Source organism: Manis pentadactyla, chromosome 4, assembly GCF_030020395.1.
Source record: "Manis pentadactyla isolate mManPen7 chromosome 4, mManPen7.hap1, whole genome shotgun sequence".
NCBI classification, from domain to species: Eukaryota; Metazoa; Chordata; class Mammalia; order Pholidota; family Manidae; genus Manis; species Manis pentadactyla.
Genome location: NC_080022.1, coordinates 171,958,289 through 171,980,066, shown reverse-complemented (window position 1 = coordinate 171,980,066; position 21,778 = coordinate 171,958,289). Strand labels below are relative to the sequence as shown.

The following is a 21,778-nucleotide window of genomic DNA, read 5'->3' as shown; positions in this document are numbered from 1 at the left end:
TATTGGAAAGCTTACAACCTCAATCCATTTCTCATTGAAAAAACAAAGGCTGGGTTTAGGCAGATCAATAATTTAGCTCTCACAAATCCTCCTGAATAAACTTTTTCTTGGGTGTTAGAGGCAGTTCAATTATGACAAATGATGCAACTACATGGGCAACAGCAAGAATCCTAGTTTACTAATAAACCTTTGCATACCAACAAAATTCTTTCAAATGGTTGAGCTGCTACAGTAAACTATTGGCAAGTCTTTTGAAATAGCTAGTGTGATCTCTCGATATAACTCACAGAGCAGTTATATGTGGCTTAAACACTTTTTTCAAGAAAAGCAGAAATTCAGAAGGGGATTGTAAATTCTCACCTGAAATCACATTTTATTTGACACTTCCACTGACTTTGTGTTAAGTGTTAAAAAGCCCTGGGTCTGCAATGAGCAAAAAGGGTATTCCCGAAGGAAAACTGTAGGGGCTTTAGGCAGCTCCAAGCACAAGAATTTGAGAAACTGATAGCATCACTTGTCCTAGCCTCCAGAGGGTCAGAGAATAATTTGAAGTTCTGAAACCTGTTTAAACACAGAATTCTGCATACCTGAAGAACTCCAGTACAACTTTTAGGCACAGGCAGAAGCCTAGACTGGAGGATGGAGGGGAATGTGTCTGAGAAGTCAGTTCTCCCTCTAGTTATAATTACTAAGTGTACTTGATAAATAGCAAACATTTTAACAACTTAAAAGGAGAAAAGACAGAAGAGGATGGGGAGAGCCAGACATAGAGTGTAAAAAATTGATTAACTGTAGAAACCAAATAGTTCAGAAGCAAGCATCTTCATCATAAAGAGGACAGCTGTAAAGAATCCACTCCTCCCTCTATCAAGGAATCCTGCTCACACATGGCCACAGGTCGCCAGGAGTAAGCCACCAGGCAAATGTACATGTCAAGGACATCACTGTAACAACTTCTTGGTACCCAGGAAAACTGACCCTCCTTCAGCTTATCTGGATAGCCAACCTTTATGCTGCCATGGGCAACAAAGGCCACACTTAGGTAAGGCAGGCCTCCCAACTGCCCCAAATAGCCTTTGAAGCATTAAGTTCTAAAGTTCCCAAATAATGAAGTTATAGCGAGTAAATGTTTACTTACATAGCTTCCAAAGTGATTACTCTTCAAGGTATTTATGAGGGAGGCAGCACTGATACCACTTCAAATTAGGAAACTGAGGTATATAGGGTTTGACCAATTTATCATAAACTACAAAGCAACTCATCTGAAAGGAGAGAGCTGAGGAGGAAGTTGAAGGTCTGGATGAACATTAGATGAACAACAGACTCAGCAACAAAATGCCAGCCTGGTCTCATCCTCAGATTTGGTCTCTAGCCAAGCCTATCAAGTCACTGGCAGCGCACACACAAATAGAACTTAGAGTTCCTAACTTCCAGTCCTGGGTTTTGCTCAGTTCATAACCAAAGGACCCCTCATAAATTAGTTATATTCCAAACTTTTCTTACCAAGGAATGGTTATGGTCAACCCTTAAAGATAAGTTTTCAACTGTACAAATAACCAGTTTCTGCACTTGGAACAGTATTCTTCACTTGGTAGCATCCAGAGGCTTAACTAGATTACTTCACAATGGAGCCCCAAGAGGCTCTAGGATCCTCCTTCATTAAATTCTTGACAGAAGAACCACAGAGTACTTTCAGCTCCTGTGACTATTTAACTTAACTCCTACCAAGTAGTTTCCCAACTCACATCTTGACCTGTAGATCAGTGTAAAATGAAAACAACATAAGCCAAAAGTCGACCTACAGTACAAATCAAGTGTACTGAAGCTTCTTTTTAGGGGTAAGTGGTTCAAATTCTGGATTAAGAACCCAAGTCAACGATGATCATATTTTTTTGCAACCTAGTTCTAAGACTTTCCCCAAGAATATCTGGGGGTAGGAGAAAACAGTTCAAGCTATGGAACTGTCACTCTTACAACTTAAAAAATATACATATATTAATAGGAGAAACAGGGCTTTGGTTCTGAAGAACCTTTAAGGTTCTTGCTACTAAGGCCAAAGGCTTCAGAATGATCTACCTATAACTGGCAAAGAGATTTACTGCAAGTTACGCTCAAAGATAAACGTTCATTGCCTAGGCACTCGAGTCTACCTAGGCATAACTTTACCTCACATTTTGGCAACAAAATTATTCAGATATCCCTGAGCTATAAATCTCTCTGAATTTAGATTCTGAACAGTAGGAAACAAGATAGTTTAATTTGCAATTCAGGAAAATAATTTCACATCAAACTTCAATCCTTAAGAAGCTGCTACAGCTATAATGTTTATTTTTTTTCAAAGTATGTCTTCCTAACCCACCAAAGGCCACATATGTGATGTAGCTCAAAACCAATTTCTAATTTGGTAGCATCTAGGACCTACAGAAGTGATTTTCAATTAATTACAATTTCAAAATTGAGGTTCCTTGGTAACAATACCCAGTGGCAAAACAACACCCCACCACCACCATTTTGTTTACTTTGTGGGAGAAAAGTTTTCAAACTGGAAAGGATTTGTAATTTTATGAAGATTAACATTGGAATTCTCTAGGACAGCAGCCATTTCTCCAGAAGTTTTGGTAAAGGTTATAGCTCAGATTTCAAAGTGCAAACATGTTCCTGGAGCATCCGAAATGGGCCACTACACTTTTATTCCTAGAGCCGTCGCGACTTTTATGTGCCCCAACCCCACAAAGGGCAAAACCCATCCCCTTTTAGTGTACAAGTGCAACAGCACACTTTCGGAGTTTCCCAAAATGACTGGCAACGTACGAACCCGGGTCGTTCCTAGAATCGGGGCTGGCCAGGAGAAATCTTGAGGGAAGGGGCGCTCAAAGATTTCCAAGCACTGGGATCGTGAAGGTTTCCACGTGCCCCTATCTAGGGAGAATCAGTGGCTCTACAATAGGAAGAAGGCTGCTCCTTTCCGTGGCCCTGGCCGCGTAATGGCTTTGGCGTACGGTGGGGGGATGGCGGGTGCACCGGGGTCCCCGCCCTCGGAGCCTTCAGCTGACTGCCACGCTAGAGGGACGCGCGGCTGGAGCTGCGGCCTCCACCCTCCCCGGCGCCAGTCTTTGGAACCTGGCGTCGCCCCCACCTCGCCCGTCGAAGTGGGTGTCCCGCCACGCTGGGCCTCGCCGCCATACCCAGGCCGCATGGGGTAGGGGGAAGAACTTGGCAAATCTCGGCCTCAGAGTCTGCGTCCCCGTGGAAGAGCAGAGGAGAGCCGTTTCTCCCGATCTCATACCAACTGGGGTATCGGGAAACAAGCGGTAATTGCCTAAGAACCCCGAGCTCTGAGAGGTGAGGCTGCGGGGATGCCGGGACGGTTTGAGGACCAGACCCGGTCGGGAAGACTCCAAACTTCACCCCTCCCAGGTCCCCGGTCCCACTCCCCGCCGTCTCCCGGCGCCGCCACTTCAGGCAGCCCACTCGGCCCGGCCTGTCCCCGCGCCCGGACCACCCCCCATGGGGTGCTCTCACTGCGCAGCGAGTCCCTCCGCTGCTTCCTCCCAGCCCAAAATGGCGGCGGCGGCCACCGATCCTTCTCGTCGCCCTTCTCTAGGGGCGAGGATCCCTCCGCGCCCACAGCCCCGCCCCTGGCAGCCGGATCTGTTTTCTGCCCATTGAAGATTAACTCCATCAATGAACTCTTTAATTGACCTCGGAAGAGGCGGATCCAGTTGTGCTTCTTCACAGCTAATCGTTGATGAAAGTGGAAATACTGGCAGACAAACTGGCCAATCAAAACAGGCCTCGGTGAACGCGGACGCCGCTCGCGCAAGGGTAGGCGGGTTTTGGAGTCCTCGCTGTGGCTGTTGACGTGACAGTATCTTGATCCGCCTTTCTAAGCTAGCAGAACTGCAATCCCCAGCAGGCCCCGCGCTGCCAGCCTGTCCCCTCCCCGCAACTTCAGTGCTTGAGCGGCTTGACCAGAGCTGCTACAACGCAGCGAGAGGTAGAATAGAAGCGTTGGGATTGCACAGACAGGCGGTCGCACAGAAAGACACACAGACATAGTCGTGTGTCAAATAGGTCAGTTATGCCCTTGCAAAATCTTCCCGTACCATTTCCCCTCACCAAGAAGTCCATTCTTATCCCAGTTGGGTTTCCCTCCCAGCTGCGTGTAGTGCAAAAACTTCTCCTTTTCCTTCCTCTGTTTCCTCCCCACTGAGAGGAAGGAGGGAGGGAGGCAGGCCAGGTCTGTAGATGAAAAAGCCTCAGGCCCAGCGCAGGCCCCAGCCGTGTTTCTTGAAGCATTGACTTCTGGAGCCTGGCCTGGGAAGGAGGTGGCTGGGATGGGGGTGGGGGGACAGTGAAGACTGGGGGCGCTGGAGGCAGAGGGGAAACGACCCATCCCAAGCCTGCTACATATTTTCTTGGAGCCGCTGACCCACTCGATACGCAGCCTCTCCCCGTCATTGCTGGAGAGGTCATATTCTCCTCCCTGGTAGTCTCTCTTCTGGTTGTTGGGGGAAACAAAGCTTATGCCTCACTTCCTAGCAGCGAGACTTCCCAGAGAAGTCATAGGATGTAAGCCCTGGCCTGCGGCTTGAGGAGCAGAACAGGGAAGATGGCCTCTTAATCCCCATTTGGCCCCTTGCTGGCTGGAGGTGTGAAAGCCAGTGTGTGGGGGCAGCCTTCAAGGCCTTCATTTGAAAATGAGGGTGTGCAGGTTTGGTGCTACAAAATGGCCGCTGCTGCCTTGGTTAAAAAAAAATTCTTCTTCAGGACTTAGGTTGCTTGTTATTTAAAGCAGGTGTCATTAGTTAAAGGCAACTGCTGAAAGATTTGGAACAGAAGAACGTGGCTACTCTGAACCAGACTACTGTGATATAGAGTCACCAGCAGCCCTGGAGGAGGCTAAGGTAAGCCCCACACTGCCAAACACCCGAGTGCCCTGAACATGGATCCTGCCAACTAGGATCCTAGCATCTTGTTTCAGATGTGTCAGCATATTTGGAAAATCAGTATTTTTGAATGAGTCCTTACTATGTGCTGGGCAATATGCCAGATGTTACATCTGTGCCATCTCATGACAGCCTAGTAGTCCTTCAAGGTGGGAATTATTATTTCCACTTCAAAGAAGCTAAGGTTCTGAGAGCTGAAATACCTTTTCTAGTCTCATGCAGCCAGCAAGCAGAAGACCTAGGGTTTAAACTTAAAAACCCTGCCTTGCATTTTGTCCTGGCTGAGAACCAAGTCTAATGCAAGGAAAAGAGTTTGAGCAATTGGTTCATAATTTAGGATGGAGGTGGAGAGTACAATATCACCCAGGAGAGAGGGGAGAGACAGATTGTATCAGGCCCTCTGATATGGCAACAGGAGCCCAAACCTTCCCAGCCCATGTTCTCACCTTGTCCATTCTTCTTGCCCAGTCTCCAACTCCCTACATGGGAGGAAGGAACTTAGCTCCTCTGACCCACTCTACCTAGCCACCGGATTTATTTATGACATGTCAGGCTAGAAGGTTCAGAGAAGGCAAATTACTCACCCAGAGCACACAGCTTGCCTGCAATAGTGGTAACTGTGGTAGAGGAACAAGTTTTCAGGAGAAGGCAGCACTTGGGGCTGTGGGGCAGGTCTGGATAGGTCAAGAGAAAAGAGCACTGGGGGCATTTACTGAAGGCTGAGAGTAGGTGGATGATTGGACCACCCTGCCTCAAGAGTTCCCAGTTCTCTTGATTGATGATTTCCTTACAGGTGAAGTAATAATACCACACAACAAACAACACATGCACTTCCAACACACCCCATCCCAAATTATGTAGAGAACTTCACAATCTCCAAAACACACATAACACACCTCTCGCTCTTTCAGGCTGCATGTATTCCCCAATACATGCCCTTTGCTTGTATGGACCTGTGCTCAGATGTCTCTGAACCTGTTCATTATAATAAAACAACATGTGAATGGTAGTGGTTATTATTAGAATTTCCTGAACCACAAACTTAGAGCAATTCATTCCCCATCTCCCACATGCAGTATTCCCACCCTTAACCATGGGCAGAGATAAACAGATGCCCTGAACACACACTCTCTTGACAGAGTCCTTTCCGCCTCTAAAATAAGTTCAAGAATTTTCTTGTCTGCAGCCTGGAGGTTGACCCTTCCTCTTCCTAATTAGGACCTCCTTTCTGCCCCTCACGTTGAAGAGTGATACCAACTTCTGCCTGGACTAAATACATTCCATCTTCTTCACCCTAGAATGACAAAAAGGAGTTTAGTTTTCCAATTTTATGTCATTTAACATATATTTATTGAGCACTTACCTTGGGCCGTGCATGGAGACCCAGTGTGAACTGAACAGACAAGATACATTCTAACAGGAAGAAACAGATGGTAAGTGGTAATGTGCTAAGTACTACATGGGACATTAACTGTGTCACATGATAGGGAGTCTCTGGGAAGGGAATTTGGGGGCTCCTCTAGATAGGATGGCCAGGGAAGGCCTTTCTGAATAAGTGACGTTGGAGCTAAGCCTTAAAGGATGAAAAACAGTCAGCTATGCAAATAGTTGGAAGGATCAGCTACGTTATTTGTGGAGCTCAGTGCAAAGGGCTCTTTGCTCAAAAATTACTAAGTTCGAGACAACAGCAGAGCGTTAAGAAAGGTGGGGGGCCTGAGCAGCTGCATAGGTGGCTTACCCATGAAGCCAGCTCTGTCTGAAAGATAAGCTTTCTAGGAAGAGGGAAGAACAAGTGCTGTTTGGGTTTCTCATCAAGCAAATGCATCAGGAACCACTTTCCACCCTGTTTTCTGCTCCTCTTCCTTCATTCATTCGAAGACTATTTATTGAACCCTGTACCAGTATTGTTGTAGACATTGAAATTACAGAGTGAATACACAGGCAAAATTCCTGCTCTCACCTTGAGTTTGCTGGGGGAGGATTGGGGGACAAACAGTAGGCAGGTAAGCCCATAAAGAAACAAATGGTTGCAAAAGGATGAGAGGCTAGAGAGGGACCAAGTTAGCTGTGTGGACAGGGAAGGATTCTTCCACCAGCTGGCTGTGATCCATCCTCCCCTGTCCTCTCTCTTTAGACCTCAGGTGCTCCTGGGAGCATGGCAACACCCCCGGAGGCTCACGACCCTCGCTGTTCCCTGCCCCCGACACCCAGGATGGAAAGCCACTCAGAGGAGGATGATCCAACCTGGGCTGGCAGTGGCCTGGACTGGAACAGTAGGGGTCCCAGGACCCAGAGCCCAGGGAGCTGCTCAGTGGAAGCTGTGCTGGGTCGTAAGAAGCACCGGCGGCGGCCTTCGAGGCGCAAGCGGGACTGGCGACCCTACCTGGAGCTGAGCTGGGCTGAGAAGCAACAACGGGATGAGAGGCAGAGCCAGAGGGCCTCCCGGGTCCGTGAGGAGATGTTTGCCAAAGGCCAGCCCGTGGCGCCCTACAACACCACCCAGTTCCTGATGAATGACCGAGATCCCGAGGAGCCCAACCTGGATGTGCCCCATGGCGCCTCCCACCCAGGCTCCAGTGGGGAGAGCGAGGCCGATGACAGCGACGGGCGAGGCCGAGTTCATGGCGAGTTCCAACAGAGGGATTTCTCTGAGGCCTATGAGCGCTACCACACGGAGAGCCTGCAGGGCCGCAGCAAGCAGGAGCTGGTGCAAGACTACCTGGCTCTGGAGCAACGGCTGTCACAGGCTGAGGAGGAGACAAGGAGGCTGCAGCAGCTGCAGGGGTGCAGGAGCCGGCAGCCCTGTTGCCAGGTAGAGAAACTGGCTGCTGAGGTAGAGAGGCTCCGGACTGAGAACCAGCGGCTTCGGCAGGAGAAGGAGATGTGGAACCGCGAGGGCAGCTGCCGGGGTGGGGTGCTGGGCACCTAGGGGTGCCCCCCATCCAGGTTGACCAGGGGAGAAGGTTCCATTTCATACATGTTCAGACCAGTGAAGTCTCAAGGAGGCAGGTGGCAGATGAAAACCAACCTCAGGACTCCTGAGCCCCTGAGAACAGCTAAAATAGGTTCAGACTTCCACTTTGTCATTTCTGCAATTTGTTCTTTGACGCTATCTTATTTTTCCCAAAGAAATTAAATGGTTTTGATGAGATCAAATGCTAGTGGCTAGGATTGATGTCACTAGGCCTGCTCTGAGAATCAATGCACATTCATTCCAGAGAGCTCTGAGACTGGGGTCCTAGTTCCCCCTTGCCCCAAGTGTGGGAGGACAGCAAACCTCTGGATCCAGGACCCAGCAAGGTCTCCAGGATGCCTGAATTCTACTCCATGTGTCCGGGAGCAATCTGACTGCTCTGAAAGTTCTATAGAGAGGGATGCAGAGGTGAGAGGGGGCTCAGTTAGGAGCCACAGTGTTGAGCCAGAACTTGACTTAAGATTTCTGATGGCTGTGAGGAGCTGGGACCTTCCCCTGGAGGACAGAGGGTCGGGACTTTTGGAGAAGGCCCAAGTCCGAGGCTCCTTCAGGGTTTGTTCCCAGGCTCCCTGTATTCTCCCTATCCTCCCCACAGTTCAGAAAGCCTGGCTAAATGAGGTCTGGATGCTTCATGGGCAGGTTAGTTGGCCCTTTGCCCCCTTAACTTACAGTTAGCACTCAGGGGAAGTTTTCTCCTGATGGAAGAAAATCCGAAAATGGAGGAGGGGTGGGCAGTGAATCTATCCTTAGCAGAGCTGGTGGCCTGGCTTTCTGGTGCCTACCGTGCATCATCTGGTGCATCCTGCTTCTCTTAGCCTAATCACCTGTGTGATTGACTTCCTCTAAGGTGAGCCCCTCACCTGTCTGCATAATAGAGAGCTGAGTCAGCCAGGCTGATGCAGATACCACCAACATGCTGGCAGTCTCAGCTCTGAAATGCGCTTACACCGCCCCCCCATGCTCACACCCTTCTGCGTCACCATCACCGTTGTTCTGGCGTTCTTGCTGGCTGCAGAGTGTCAGGCTGTGGTGGTGGAGGGGAAGTTAGTGAACTCACCAGTGAGCCCAGGTTGGCTCTGCCCTGTGCTAGGGGAGGGGTGAAGGCCTGGCCGGCCCAGCCTAGCTTCCCCTACAGGAAGGCTCATCTTGACAGAGCACCTTGGGCAAGAGAAGGGCTCAGGCCTGGAAGCTGCTGGGGTGGAAATGTTGATGAACACTGTGTATTGCCAGGACAACTTGCATTTTTGCCCCACCATACCCAGACCTCCCCAGTGCCTTCTACAATGAATCAAGGCAAGAACAGATTCTAGGAAGGGATGGGTTTCAGTAGAGAGATCCAGGAACCCTGGCTGAGGGCTCTAGCCCCTTGCCCTTTGATCCTGGACAGCTCTGTCAGGAAGGGCTAGAGGACTGTAGACCCCATTTTGCAGATGGGAAACCCAAGGCTCAGAGAGGAAGTGGCTTTCCGGATTCCAGGAAAGCTGGCCTGAGGCCTGCCTTCTAGCAGGGACCCAAGGGCTCTTGGGCCAGGTGCAGCAGCTGCTGCATTCCTCAGCCTGGAGAGAGAGGGGAAGGCCAGAGGGGAAGGCTGGGGAAAGGTTGTTTACCCAGAGGCAGTGACACGTATATGTGTGTGTGTGTGTGTGTCCTAGAGAGAAGCTGGAGTGTAGGGGGAGGGGTGTGGGTGTGGTGTCAGGGGAGAGGGTGTTGGGGGTGTGTCCAGGAAGCAGCTTGGATCTAAGTCCCTGACGGGCAAGCGCTGCACACAGGGGAGGAGACAGGTGAGGAGCCTGGAGACAGGAAAGCTACCAGCTGGCCGACCTCCCCCCAACACACACACACACACACACTGGCTGAAGGGCTCTTGGTCCCCCCAAAACACACACACACACACACACTGGCTGAAGGGCTCTTGGTCCCCCCAACACACACACACACACACACACACACACACACACACACACACACACACACACACACACACACAGACTGGCTGAAGGGCTCTTGGTCAGGGCTCCACTGCAGTGGGGTGATTTTCCCCACAGCTGGTGGGGGACAGGATGGGGCGAGAAAAAACAAAGGAGAAGGGTGAGAGGTGGGAAAGTGTCAAGGGGCTGAGAGGGACCAGTGAAGGGGAGTCAGGTGTCCCTCCCTCCTCTCATCTGGTTCCCTGACTTCAGTGCCCCCAACTCCAGGGTGGAATAGGGATACTTCAGGGCCCAGTACTGGGGAGAGCCAGCTCAGCTCCCAGCGGTGGCCAGGTGCCGGTTCATTTTCCTTCTCTCCTTTTCCCTCTGGCTGCCTGGTCCCGAGGCCTGGGCTTCTCTCTACCCTACCACAGGGACAGAAGTTCCAATTTACAGTCCCCCCCACTACAGAACCTCCACCCTCAGCTGGAGGGACAGTCGGGCTTAGACACATCCCTCTCTCCTCCCCAGGCCTTTCCAGACCAGATGCCCAGGGCCTTACTCCCCTCATGCCCATCTGCTTTCCAGGACCTTTTTGGTTACCTGGGCTGGGGAGGGAGCCCCCATGAAGCAGATATTTCACAGCAGTGACTGCTAAAGCTTCCTACCAGCCCTGCTACCCTTGCCTGGGAGCCTCCCTTCTTCATCAACGACTCCTTCACCCCCAGTGGAAGCTCCTGTGTCCAGTAGACCCTGCCTGCAGTGGGGTCAGGGAATGAGAGGTGGTGGGGTGGACAGAGGAGCAGAGGGGGCAGGAGGTGTCTGCCAAGAGTGTGAAAGGGGTCTGAGGTGGTAGGAGGGAAGGGGGTGGCCAGGCCCCACTGCCTCTGTTGGGCACAGACAAGGATGGCACTGGCCCTTTAAGTGGGGGTGCCAGTTAATGCCCTCCACTAGCCAACCAATTCATGGGCACACTGAGCATGTGCAGGAGCTGTGCAAGCAGAGGGGAGGGAAGTGTGGGGATAGATTCCGGAGGGAACTCCTCACCCCCCAACTTCCTGTAGCTGCCCCCACTCTCCTTCCTGGGTCTGACAAAGGAGCCCCTGCTGCCCACCCAGTCCCTCCCCCATCCCAGCCCCTAGTGGGTGGGGTCCTCTGAGGGTGCTGGGGCCTCAAAGGGGTGGTGGGCAGGCCCTCTCGGCCCTGGAAGTCTCCGGCAGCCCCCCGCTGCTGCCTGGAGGTGGCACACACTCAGCCTAGAGCCAGGCTCACATCCCTGGTGTGGGTGTTGGGTGGTGGGTAACCTTACTGCCGCTCCCCGTGTTTGATTTCATTCCACTGGTGCCAATGTTTTTAAAAGAGCCATCTACCAGCAATGACGCTCTACTCGGAAAATTAAAAACAGCTAAAAAGATGAGGACCCTGCGCCACCGCTGCAGCTTCCAGTTTAGAGTCCGAGAGGAAGCGAACAGCTGAGAGGCTGAAGGCACCTGCCCCAGTCCCTCTCCTACTTCTCCTTTGTTCCTCTAAAGCGCAGTGGCTCCCCAAGTCCACAACGGTCAAGTTCTATCTCCTCAAGCCTGCAGACCTCCCTCCCCCAAACCTTTCCCGAACCTCAAACTTCCCATCTTCTGCACCGTCCTCCCCCTCCCTCATACCTCAGCCCTCCTTCACCTTCCCTTCCCTGCTTGGCACTTGCCCACTCTTCTCCTTCCTCTAACCTCTTAGTGACAGCTACCCTTATTTTTAATTGAGGTGAAATTCATATAACATGAAATTAACCATTTTCAAGTGTTCAGGGGCATGTAGGACATTCACAATGTATGCAACTGCCACCTCTATCCAATCCCAACTGTAAGTACGGGGAGAGGAAATCCCAGGGCAAAATACCTCTAAAAGCCAAAATCAGTCAAAAGGAGAAATAAAGCTTGAAATCTGTTTATTGCTCACACGCTGCAGTCCGGGGACATCTCTCTTTCCTGCTCCAGCAGAAGCAAAACCGGACCTCCCCTCACCTCTCAGGTACAGATAAGCCCTCCTGTGCCCAGGTAATTACCACTGATAATGGAGATGAACTTCTCTCCACCCCTGAGGATATGCAAATGCACTAAAGCCAGGCGAGATATTCTGGAAATGTTACACTTTTACCCACACCATTATGACCCCAAAAGGAAACCCCATATGCATTACACAGTTACTCCCCATTCTTGCCCTTCTCCAGATCTGGCAACCACAAATCTAATGCCTCCTGCCTCTGTGGATGCACCTATTCTGAATATTCTGGAGGTAGAGCCAAGAGGGAAAGCCTGGTCTCCTGGGGCCTATATCTGAAAAGCACAGATTCCCTGAAGGCCTGTTGTGCAGGGAGCACTGGACCAGGAGTGCTGAGACCTGTGATCCAACCAAGTTCTGCTTCTAACTCAGGGACTTCCTTTCCTCCTTTGTTCAAGGGGGTCGGGGGCTTCAGGCCAGTCCAGGGTCCTGGGCCCATCCCTGGCCAGGGGGCTTCTGTCTGGGATTGTACTGCCTGGCCTGAAAAATAGAATAGTTCCTTGGTCCCCTCGGCTCTTCCCTGCCAGGTTCAGGTAGTGAAGGTGGCCCCAGGGGACAGTGGGATCAATACTATGGGGTTTGCGGTCAGATACAGGAGATGAGGAAACTTTGGCTCAGAGAAGTTGAGAAACTTGCCCACGGCCACACAACTCCTGCCCCACTGGAGTAGCAGCCTGTTCTTATCCTGTTGTGTTCCGGCTCTTGACCACTGTACTCTCCTCTCTTCAAAGAGATACAGTAGGCTGAGGGCTTACCAAGTGTCAGCTGTGTGGGAGGTGCTCTCATATGGAAGCATAAAGCAGTAAAATTTTACTACTTTTGGGGCACTGCATAATCAGGAAGTGAATAGCTCCATTCCAAAGTGGTTCTTGGGAGTGTCTCTCACCCCCTCCCACCCCTTCCCTTCTCTTTAGGAGGAGTTTTCTTTTGCCTTCTCTACTGGCCTCCCTAGAATGATAGCTTTTGTTGGGGCTGAAAGAGGCTACCTGTACCCTGAGACCTTAGGGCACTGGGAGTGGGAAGCATGGCTCTCCTCTCCCCCAAAGAAGATGTTATCATTGCCATCACCTGGGCTTCAGTTCCCTCATTTCTCCATGGCTGAATGTCTGTTCTGGCCCCCAAACAGAAAGGCCTTCGTGGACCCAGGGAAGGCAGGAGACTGCACAGGCCTTGCCTGGCAAGGGGGCTGGCTGAGCAGCTGGCTTCCAGTTGGCCACTGTGTTCGAGCTGCCTGTGGGCATGGACCTTCCAGAGACCACCTGCCCCAGAGATCCTCCCTGGGCTCTATCTAAACTGGGACAGCCAGATCAGCCTTAAGGGACCTGCTGTTCTCCTGCCTCAGGACAACCAGGACAGGCCCTTTGCCCGGCTCTGTCCTTATCCCAGTGGCTCTGAGAGGAAGTTCCTGAGGAAACTAAGCTGTGAGGAAGACACGATGAGCCACGTGGGCACCCAGCACCCACCTCTGCCACAGCCCTTTATTTCAGAGGGAAGGAAGGGAAAGGGGTGTCCTTGGGCCCGCAGTCTCATCCGGCTCTTAGTCCTCGCAGCTCCCTCCCTGGGATTCTCCTCAGGGCTGTGCATACCTAGACAAGCCATTCAGCCTCCGTTACCACAAGGTGAGGACCTGGGCATTGTGGGAAGCCACAGGCAGCCATGCCTGGAGCCGGGCCTGTGGCTGCCAGGCTGGCCGGCTCCCGCTCTTACCACTGGGTCCTTAGGCCCCACCCTCCTTTCTGGCTAGACCTCCCTTCCTTGGCTTCTCAGTCTCAGCCTCAGCTGGTTCCCTCTTGAATCTCTGAAAAAGAGGCTCTCTTTTCTGTGGGTCCCTGGGCCAGTTGCCCTTGCCTGTAATTCCCCTCAGCTGTGTTTGTAGCCACAGGCACCCCTGGGCCCACCCCACTGCTGGGATCCCCCAGAACAGCTCTGGCTTCCCTGGCCTCCATGTGCTGTTCACCTGCCTCCCCTTCCTCCCCTCGGCTCCAGATGCTAACGGCCTCCCCCGCCCACCCAAAACGGCTACACAGGTGTGGTCCTCACACGATTAAAAAAATTCCTTTGTCACCATGATTTCAAATTCCATGTTTATCATAAACTAGCTTCATGTATGCATTTGTGGGTTTTCTATTCCCACAAATGGGGTTCAATTCTCTCTCTTATTTATTCATAAACCAATAACATTACAAAAATTATTATAGCTGCATAATATGCTTTAATATCGGTTATCTCTATTCTTCCTTTTCTTTTTAAACCTTCCTTTTACAGAAGATGCCTGGGTATTACTGGATTTTTTATTTTTGTAGGTTACTTTTAAAAGCAGTTTGTTCAGATTCTTTCCCTAAAGCATATCTTCATATATTTATAAAAGATATAGATAAAGTAGATATGCAGATATAGACATAGATTCAGGTACCTTGGAAGGAAGCATACAGAGATTTCTAGATGTTGCCTAAATAAATATCCTATCTTTAGTCTGGATTAAATAGCTTTCTAAATCTGCAACTATCTCTTGTATTCTTTAACCACTTTGAGGCATACAGTTCAGGGGCATTAACATTCCCATTGTTGTGCAGCCATCACCGCCAACCATCTCCAGAACTTTCTTTTTTTCATCTTCCCAAACTGGGACTCTGTATGCATTAAATAATAATTCCCCAAACCCGCCTCCCTCCAGCCCCTAGCAACTACCATCCTTCTTTTCTAGAAGCCTTTTGATATGATTGCTTCCCTGCGGCTTCCCATCCAGCTGGAGTCCAGGTTTCCTCTCCTTGTAGTATTCCTTTGTCCAATAAATGATTGCTTCTCAGCTTGAATGCCCATTGGAATCACCTGGGAAAAATTTTTTAAGTCCTGCCACCCCCAGAGATCCTGATTTAAATCTTCTGGTGTGTACCCTGGGCACTAGAGTTTTTCAGGCTCTGTGGGGGCTGCTCATGTGCAGCCAGGGCTGAGAATCAGAGTCCGAAGAGCTCCAAATGTTCTCTTTGCCCAGCTCCCCATGGCCAGGAGTCCCACATGTGGGTGCCTGTCACCTGCCCACATCCCTGGGAGGGCTCCAAGATGGCATGACATCCGGTGTGCAGATGCCAGACAGGGAGTCAGGTGTTCAGGGAGCCTTGGAGGGCAGACAAGATATGGGCAGAGCTCAAATTAAAGAGAAAGGAGGAAGTTCCACTGAGAAGTTGCAGTCCAAACAGTCTCCAGAGACTCCTGGCTTCTATGGTGTGCCAGTGCTCACGAGGAAGGGCAGGAGGTGAGATCAGAAAACAGGCCGAGGGCCCCTTCAACCATCAGATTTTGAGCTCTGCCTAGCAAAGAGCTGTTGCCTCATAGCCACAGCAGCCCAGCCCCTGGCAGTATGTGTGAGGTGGTGACTCCGGTTCCATCTGGGCAGGGGCCTCACGCAGGGTACCCAGACCCCCTGTTATGGACATCCATCTGTGAGCAAGTACTTTCTAAGAGTCTGCTGACAGTTTCAGGATCAAATACTACCCTTACTTCCCTTTTTAGTGCCTTCTTGATTATCCCCTGCTCCATTTCTTCTCACTCATCATGGAGGTGGGGAGGAGAGAGGCCACTTGGGCGCTAAGGCAGGGTGGGCTCTCGCCAGCTGAGCTTCCCTAGTGTAGAAATTGTGAGTGTGTACTCTGGCGTTGGAGTGCCCGGGTTTAAAGCCTGCCTTCTCCTGTCCACTGCTGTTCCCTGCCCACCACGGAACAGGACAGGCACCTTCCCCATTGCCTGCCTGGACACACACATCCTCCTCTGCTGGGGAGGAGATGCCGTATTTCACTGGAAGCACCCACAGCACAGTTTGTTCATGCAACAAATATTTACCGCGTGTACTGATCTTCTGGGGCTGCTTCAACAATGTATGTACCATGATCCTGGGTGGTGTGGAATGACAGAAATGTATTGTCTCAGTTCTGAAGGCTAAAAATCTGAAATCAAGGTGTGGGTGGGGCCCATATTCCCTCTGAAACCTTAGGGGAAGGGGCTTTCCTTGCTTCTTAGTTTCTGGTGTTTTGCTAGCAGTTTTTTGCATTCCTTGATTTGTAGATGCACCACTCCAATTCTCTGTCTTCCCTCTCAGTGTGTCTGTGTCCAAATTTCCATTTTTTAAAATAAGGACACTAGTCCTATTAGGTTAGAGCCCACCCTCATAAGCTCATTTTCACTTGATGACCTATGTAAAGACCTTATTTCCAAATAAGGTTACGTTCTCAGGTATTGGGGGTTAGGACTTAAACATATCATTTTTTTGTTTCTAGGGACACAATTTAGTCCATATAACCCTGGGCTTCCATCTGTGCCAGGCACTCTGCTAAGCAGTGGGGATATCACAGTGAGCTCGATGGGTATAGTCTCTACCCTCATGAAGCTTACTCTCTCTCGGGGTCTTTTAACTTATAATTTCTTATTTAATATGAACTCTTGTTTATGCATCACTCTGGAGGGTATAAAGCACTTTCACTCACATGAGTTTATTTTGGCCATAGGATGAGATCCCATTTCACAGATGGGGAGACTAAGTTTTGAAGAACCAAAGTGATTTGTTCAGGGTCACATGACTAATAAGTCCTAACACAAGTAAAAACAATGTTCTGCACTTGCTGGATACCAACCAGTGCAAGCTTCACACACTTCATCTCATTTGATCCCCACCAGCATTTTTAATGGTGGAGAAATTGAAGTTGCCCAAGTCATGGGTTAACAAGCGATTGCATCAGGACATGAACCCAGATGGTCTAGTTCCAGGGTTCAAGCTCTTAGCCACCACATGGCTCACTACAGCACGACACAGCCTTGTGCCGTTTCCATGGCTCTCTGCTCTTGCTCTGCGCCTGCAAGTCAAACCTGGTTATGCACTGTATCCCTTTATGCCTAGCAGAGAGCCTCCTTTGTTCTCTCTTACTCAACTCATCTAAAGCTCCTTCTCCCTTCCTTTTTCCTTCCTGTCCCTCTTACTCCGGATAGAGTTGCTTTTCCAAGTGTTTAATTATTTTATCATATTTTAGATGTAAAGCAAACACCCATGCACCCACCGCCCAATTTAAGAAACCCCAGCATTGCTGTTATTGTTGAAGTCCCTGGTGTACTCCTCGACCTAGATGGGACCAGGATCCTAGATCAGTGACAATCATTTCTATGCATCTTTAGAAACATGAAGTTGCTTTTGACTGATGGCAAGGGATTTCTGAGCTTGATTCTTGACAAGGAAACATGGCAGGAGGTGGGAATCAAGGTGGAAGTATAGCTTGAACTGAATCTCTTTTGAAAATATATTATGATGAAATATTTAAGACACGGGAAGGCATATAGAATAATAGAACAAGCCTCCTGCTTAGGAAATAATATATTAAAAATAATCCCCAGGGTTTTCCTCCCTGATTGCTTCCTCCCAGATGAACCACCCACCTGAGTTTGGAACTTATTTTGAGCAGAATCTTGGGAGATGAGCAGGGGTTCGCAGTCAGGTGGGGGTGGCAATGGCCATCACGAACAGAGAGAACAGCAGGGCAAAGCCTTGGAGGAAGGGGTTTAGGAAGTAGGTGTTGGGCATGGCTGGCAAGCTGGGTACCTGTGTGGGAGGAGAGAAGGAGGAGTCTGAGGAGGTAAGAAGCTGTCAGCCCTGCCTTCCTCAGGGCCTCACTTCCTACTTCCCTCTGGCATTGCCCTAATCACATGGCATTGTTATTATTTGTTAGCTTGACTCTGAGATCCTAAGGGTAGGGACCTTCTTAGTCACCTTTGTCATCCCAGCATCTATCCAGTGGCTGGCACAAATGGGTTTTTATTAAATATTAAATTGGCTAAAGAATGAATAATAACAATTTAATTTATTTCAGCTTCCTCTGGGTGGGTGAGGGTGAGTGCTGGTGAAAAGAGGACAGTCTGAATGATAATGCTTTTGAAGAGAACTGTCATCTTATTACCATAAAGTGCAGAACACGTCTACCTTCATCAGTGCTGACAGGAAGAGATCTTGCTTTACTGAGCAACCATAGGGCAAGAAATTTGCTATGCAGACAGGTGTGCAATGATGGGATGGATGACCAGATGGGCTCACTGCAGTTTTAGCCACCACCAGCATCATCACAATGCTTCAAGCTATACGCTCTCATTGGAGGTAAGTGACTGATCAGCCTCCCACAGAAGTAGAACCTATTTCTCTTCCTTAAAAACAATCGTCAAAGCCCATGCATCCCCTCCTATGTGTTCATGATGTAATTAGCTCTGCTTTTTGCTGCAGAAGCAGGCGGGTTGTTTGCATTCCTTGAAGCCCCTCTCAGGGCTGGGTATGCTTCGGTGGGTTTTGGGTAGAAGTGCTTTTCTCAGAGGCTGCATTCCACACGGGGCCTAACAAACAGATAAAATGCGTCTGCAATTAGTGGCATCTCTTTGCATGCAGAGAATTAATGTGCTGAAGGCTGTTTGTTGATTCCCTTGTAGCAGCCAACTATGCCTCACAATCCTGTTTCGACCAAACCTTGAAAGCCCCCTTTTCTGTCCAGTGGAGAGGACAATGCACTAATATAAAAGGATGAATGCATCAAACTGGCATATAGATAAAACTTACAAGGTTTTGGAGAAAGAGCAAATTATTAAAAGATTTTGGCAGTATGATTTGTAGAAATTTAGGCCAACAGCTCCTCAGCTTGCAGAGTTCAGGTTGAAGCAGTTTTGTTCCTTCTCTGTGCCCTGCACTTCAGTCATTCTGGAATTCAGTTCCAATACAGAGGCCACTGAGTGAGACTGGGGGGCCTCCATTATTGCTGCCCCTCCCAGCCACTCCCCACTTGTGCCCTGCACTTGGGGTGTGGTGTGAGAAAACATGACATTCAACCCTACCTCTGGCGATTTTACTGGCCAAGTGATCTTTCATTCGCCAAACATTTGTTGAGTACCAGGCACTAGGTTGGAACTGGAAAAAGGCAAAGATAAATAAGACAATTCTCCCCCTCTGTCATTCTTGTTTTTGTTTTTTAACACTGAGGACTTTTTATAACTATGACATATGTCAGACAGTCAGAAAAGTATTAAGTGAACAGAATAATAAAATGAGTAGCCATTATAAGAACCACCTAGCTTAAGAAGTAAAGCTAGAAAAACATCTGAAGTTTGTATGTGTACGTTAGTAACATTATGCGAAGTGTGGTGTGGCCCCAAAGCTGACTGAGATCAGTCCCACTTGGGTGAGTCAGGAGGAGTCACAGAGGAGCACTGGATTGAAATGGATCTTTGGACAAGTCGCCGTAGAGTAATAGTGTCCATCTCCAAAGGTCCTAGTGGGGATTTAAGGTGCTGGCATGAGGTAAAGCTCCTGGTACTTTGCACAGAGCTCGCGCTCAGTGAAAGGTTTTTGAAGGAATGAGTGAACACACAGGACTGGCAGGTCTTCTCAGTTGTGGTCCGTCCTGGAGCCACAGGGATGGACAGAATGGCCTCTCTAGGCGCTTTTCATCTTGAGTCTGCGAGGACCGGGGAGAGCTGGAGTAAAGGGCCACCACCGTCATCTAGGCAGGGAATCCCACCCCGGACCCCAGCAACTGCAGAGGGGCTGTGAGAACAGCTCCTTTTACACAGGAAGAAATCACATCACGGCATCACCCCACCTAACTCTGCACCCTCCTGCCCCGCCCCCCGCCCCACTTCCCGCACCCCCACCTCCATCCTGATCCCTGCACCCAGCAGAAGCAACAACCCCTAGAGAAGGGCCCAGGCAGGCTGGGGATGGGCTGAGGAGGTGTGTGTTTGTTTTGAAAGCCTGGGGCTGCTCCAGGACTAGGACAAGGAGGAGGAGGAGGAGAGACAGGAAGGGGAGGGAAGGGAAGGGGAGGCGGAGTGAATGGCGGAGGGCGGAGGACGAGAGGGCGACGGAGCAGAGAAAAGGGGAGGACTGATTTGCTACTCAGACTCCAGGGCCCAGGACTGAAGCGTTTTCCTGCTTGTCCTCTCTCCTCCTCCACCCAAGGGGGTGCCTGGGGGCATACATGTTAGGGGAGGGGTGCAGGGAAGCTGGACCCGGGATTGAGAAACTAGACCGAGGTCAGGATAAGCCAGGCTGCCTACGGACCCCGGTGGGCTGGGCTCTGGAAGACACCCCAAGGGCGGACCGCCTCCAGGTCCCGGCGGAGCCCGGGCAGGTTCAGCCAGAGCTGGCTCAACAGCGGCGCCTGCTGGCCGCGGCCCTCCCTGCGGGGCGGGGTGGGGCTTCCCGGGCGGGGCTCCCCCTCAACCCCTGGGAGCCCGCGGGTGAGTCACTCCCGGCCTGGGTCCGCGACTGCCGCAGCTGTCGGATCAGAAAATGTCGGAGGCCGAGGAATGTCCCCAAGTGGGAGGCCTCGGCCCTTCCAGGCGCCACCGGTACCCCTAATCCTGCCTTGTACACCCAGAACATTGGCCGACCCACCCACCCAGGGTCTGCCCCCGGCTAGCCCCGGGCCAGCTCTGGGAAAAAGGGCAGGATAAAGGTCCCTGAGCTCAGGAGGCTCCGGGTTTGGTAGTTTTTAGAAACGTTTTCATTTGCAAAAATGTCAAGCTTACAGAAGAGTTGCAAGAATGATGGAAAGATCCGCCGTATACCCCTTACGCAGATTCATCAGTTGTTAAGATTTTGTCCCATTTGCTCCCTCTTCCCCTCTGGTTGTCTCTCTGTGTCTGTGCCTGTGCCTGTGTCTCTCTCTAGAGTCCTCAGGTTCTAGGATTCCTATATATATACATACGTATATATATGTAGTTTCCTGAACTGAGAGTAATTGGCAACCATCATGCCCATTTACCAGGAATACTTTAGTGGGTATTTTCTAAGAGAACAAGGACATTTATTGCATAAGCACAGTAGACATTACAGCTTTGGGAAATTTAACATTGATACAATACTTTAATCTACTGCCCATATTCCTGTTTTATCAACTGATTCATTAAGGTCCTTTAGAGTTTCTTCGTCTCATGTGTAGGCTCTAGGCTAGGACCACACATTGCATTTACCTGCCATGTTACTTTAGGTTTCTTTAATCTGGAGCAATTTCTTATCTTTTTTCATCTCTCATGACATTTTGTCAGAGTAGAGTACAACCCAAACCCCTTTTTCTTTTAATTCAATGTTCCTCATTTTGAGTTTGTCTGGTGTTTTCTTAAGCGTACACATCCCTGGTGGGAATACTAAATAATCGATATTGTGTTCTAGGGGTGGGATTCTCCACCGTAGGGGAACTCTTGAACCTCTAAGGATTACTTCTAAAATAGAAGTGTAAAAACTTCTAGCAGATTGTCAACACAGGTTAAGAATGGCACCACTGATTATGAGTGTGTTTTCTTTCTGCTGATGGGCAGCTTGTTTCTCCCCTTCTCTCCTCCTGCCACCAAACTTGCCCTTGAGATTCAGCGGCTTCGGTTGAAAGCATTATTCTTTCTGAAGGCCACTAGGGACACCCTAACTGCCCAACTCATCATCTTCACGGTCCTTAAGCTCTTGACCTCCTCCCAAGGGAGGGGACTCACCCTTTTCCCTGGAACCTCCCAGGGCCAGCTTCCCCAGTCTCCTCCCATCTTCCCTCATCAACAAAGGACAGACGCAATGTTAGCCGGTGCCTGCTGGCTGCTTGGGGAGTTGGTCCAGCAGGAGGTGCTTTTTTCGGGGAAATCTGCAGGTCTTGGTCTTTCTTGTGGCCTCCCCACACCCCACTGGAGACACACTCCCAATTCCTGTCCCCAGCTGGGTCTCAGGACTCATTCACCAACCTGGGGACGCTCAGCCTTCTTGCCTCCCCTTCTTCACCAACTTAGGAGTGCAGCCCTGAGCCTCTGTCTTCGTGTCTGGACTGGCCCCTTAGATTCTAGGAATCCCAAATGGAGCTGTTTACTCCTCTCCCAATCTATAAGTCCTCTTCTGT

The 21,778-nt window shown here is 50.1% G+C and overlaps 1 protein-coding gene and 1 long non-coding RNA gene across 2 annotated transcripts; one reads left to right on the top strand and one right to left on the bottom strand.

Moving 5' to 3' along the window:
* The first annotated feature begins 4,700 nt into the window (after window positions 1-4,700).
* HEXIM2 (HEXIM P-TEFb complex subunit 2) lies at window positions 4,701-8,127 on the top strand. The gene is made up of 3 exons (XM_057499529.1): window positions 4,701-4,706; window positions 4,809-4,907; window positions 7,084-8,127. Exons 1-3 carry the CDS (start codon window positions 4,701-4,703, stop codon window positions 7,876-7,878), a joined length of 900 nt encoding a protein of 299 aa, XP_057355512.1. The 3' UTR covers window positions 7,879-8,127.
* A 7,767-nt stretch (window positions 8,128-15,894) lies between these two features.
* Window positions 15,895-19,474, bottom strand: LOC130683590 (uncharacterized). The gene is made up of 3 exons (XR_008997395.1): window positions 19,017-19,474; window positions 18,735-18,807; window positions 15,895-17,463 (listed from the first exon to the last, which is right to left on the bottom strand). It is a non-coding gene; the product is annotated as an uncharacterized LOC130683590 (long non-coding RNA).
* Window positions 19,475-21,778: the final 2,304 nt, after the last annotated feature.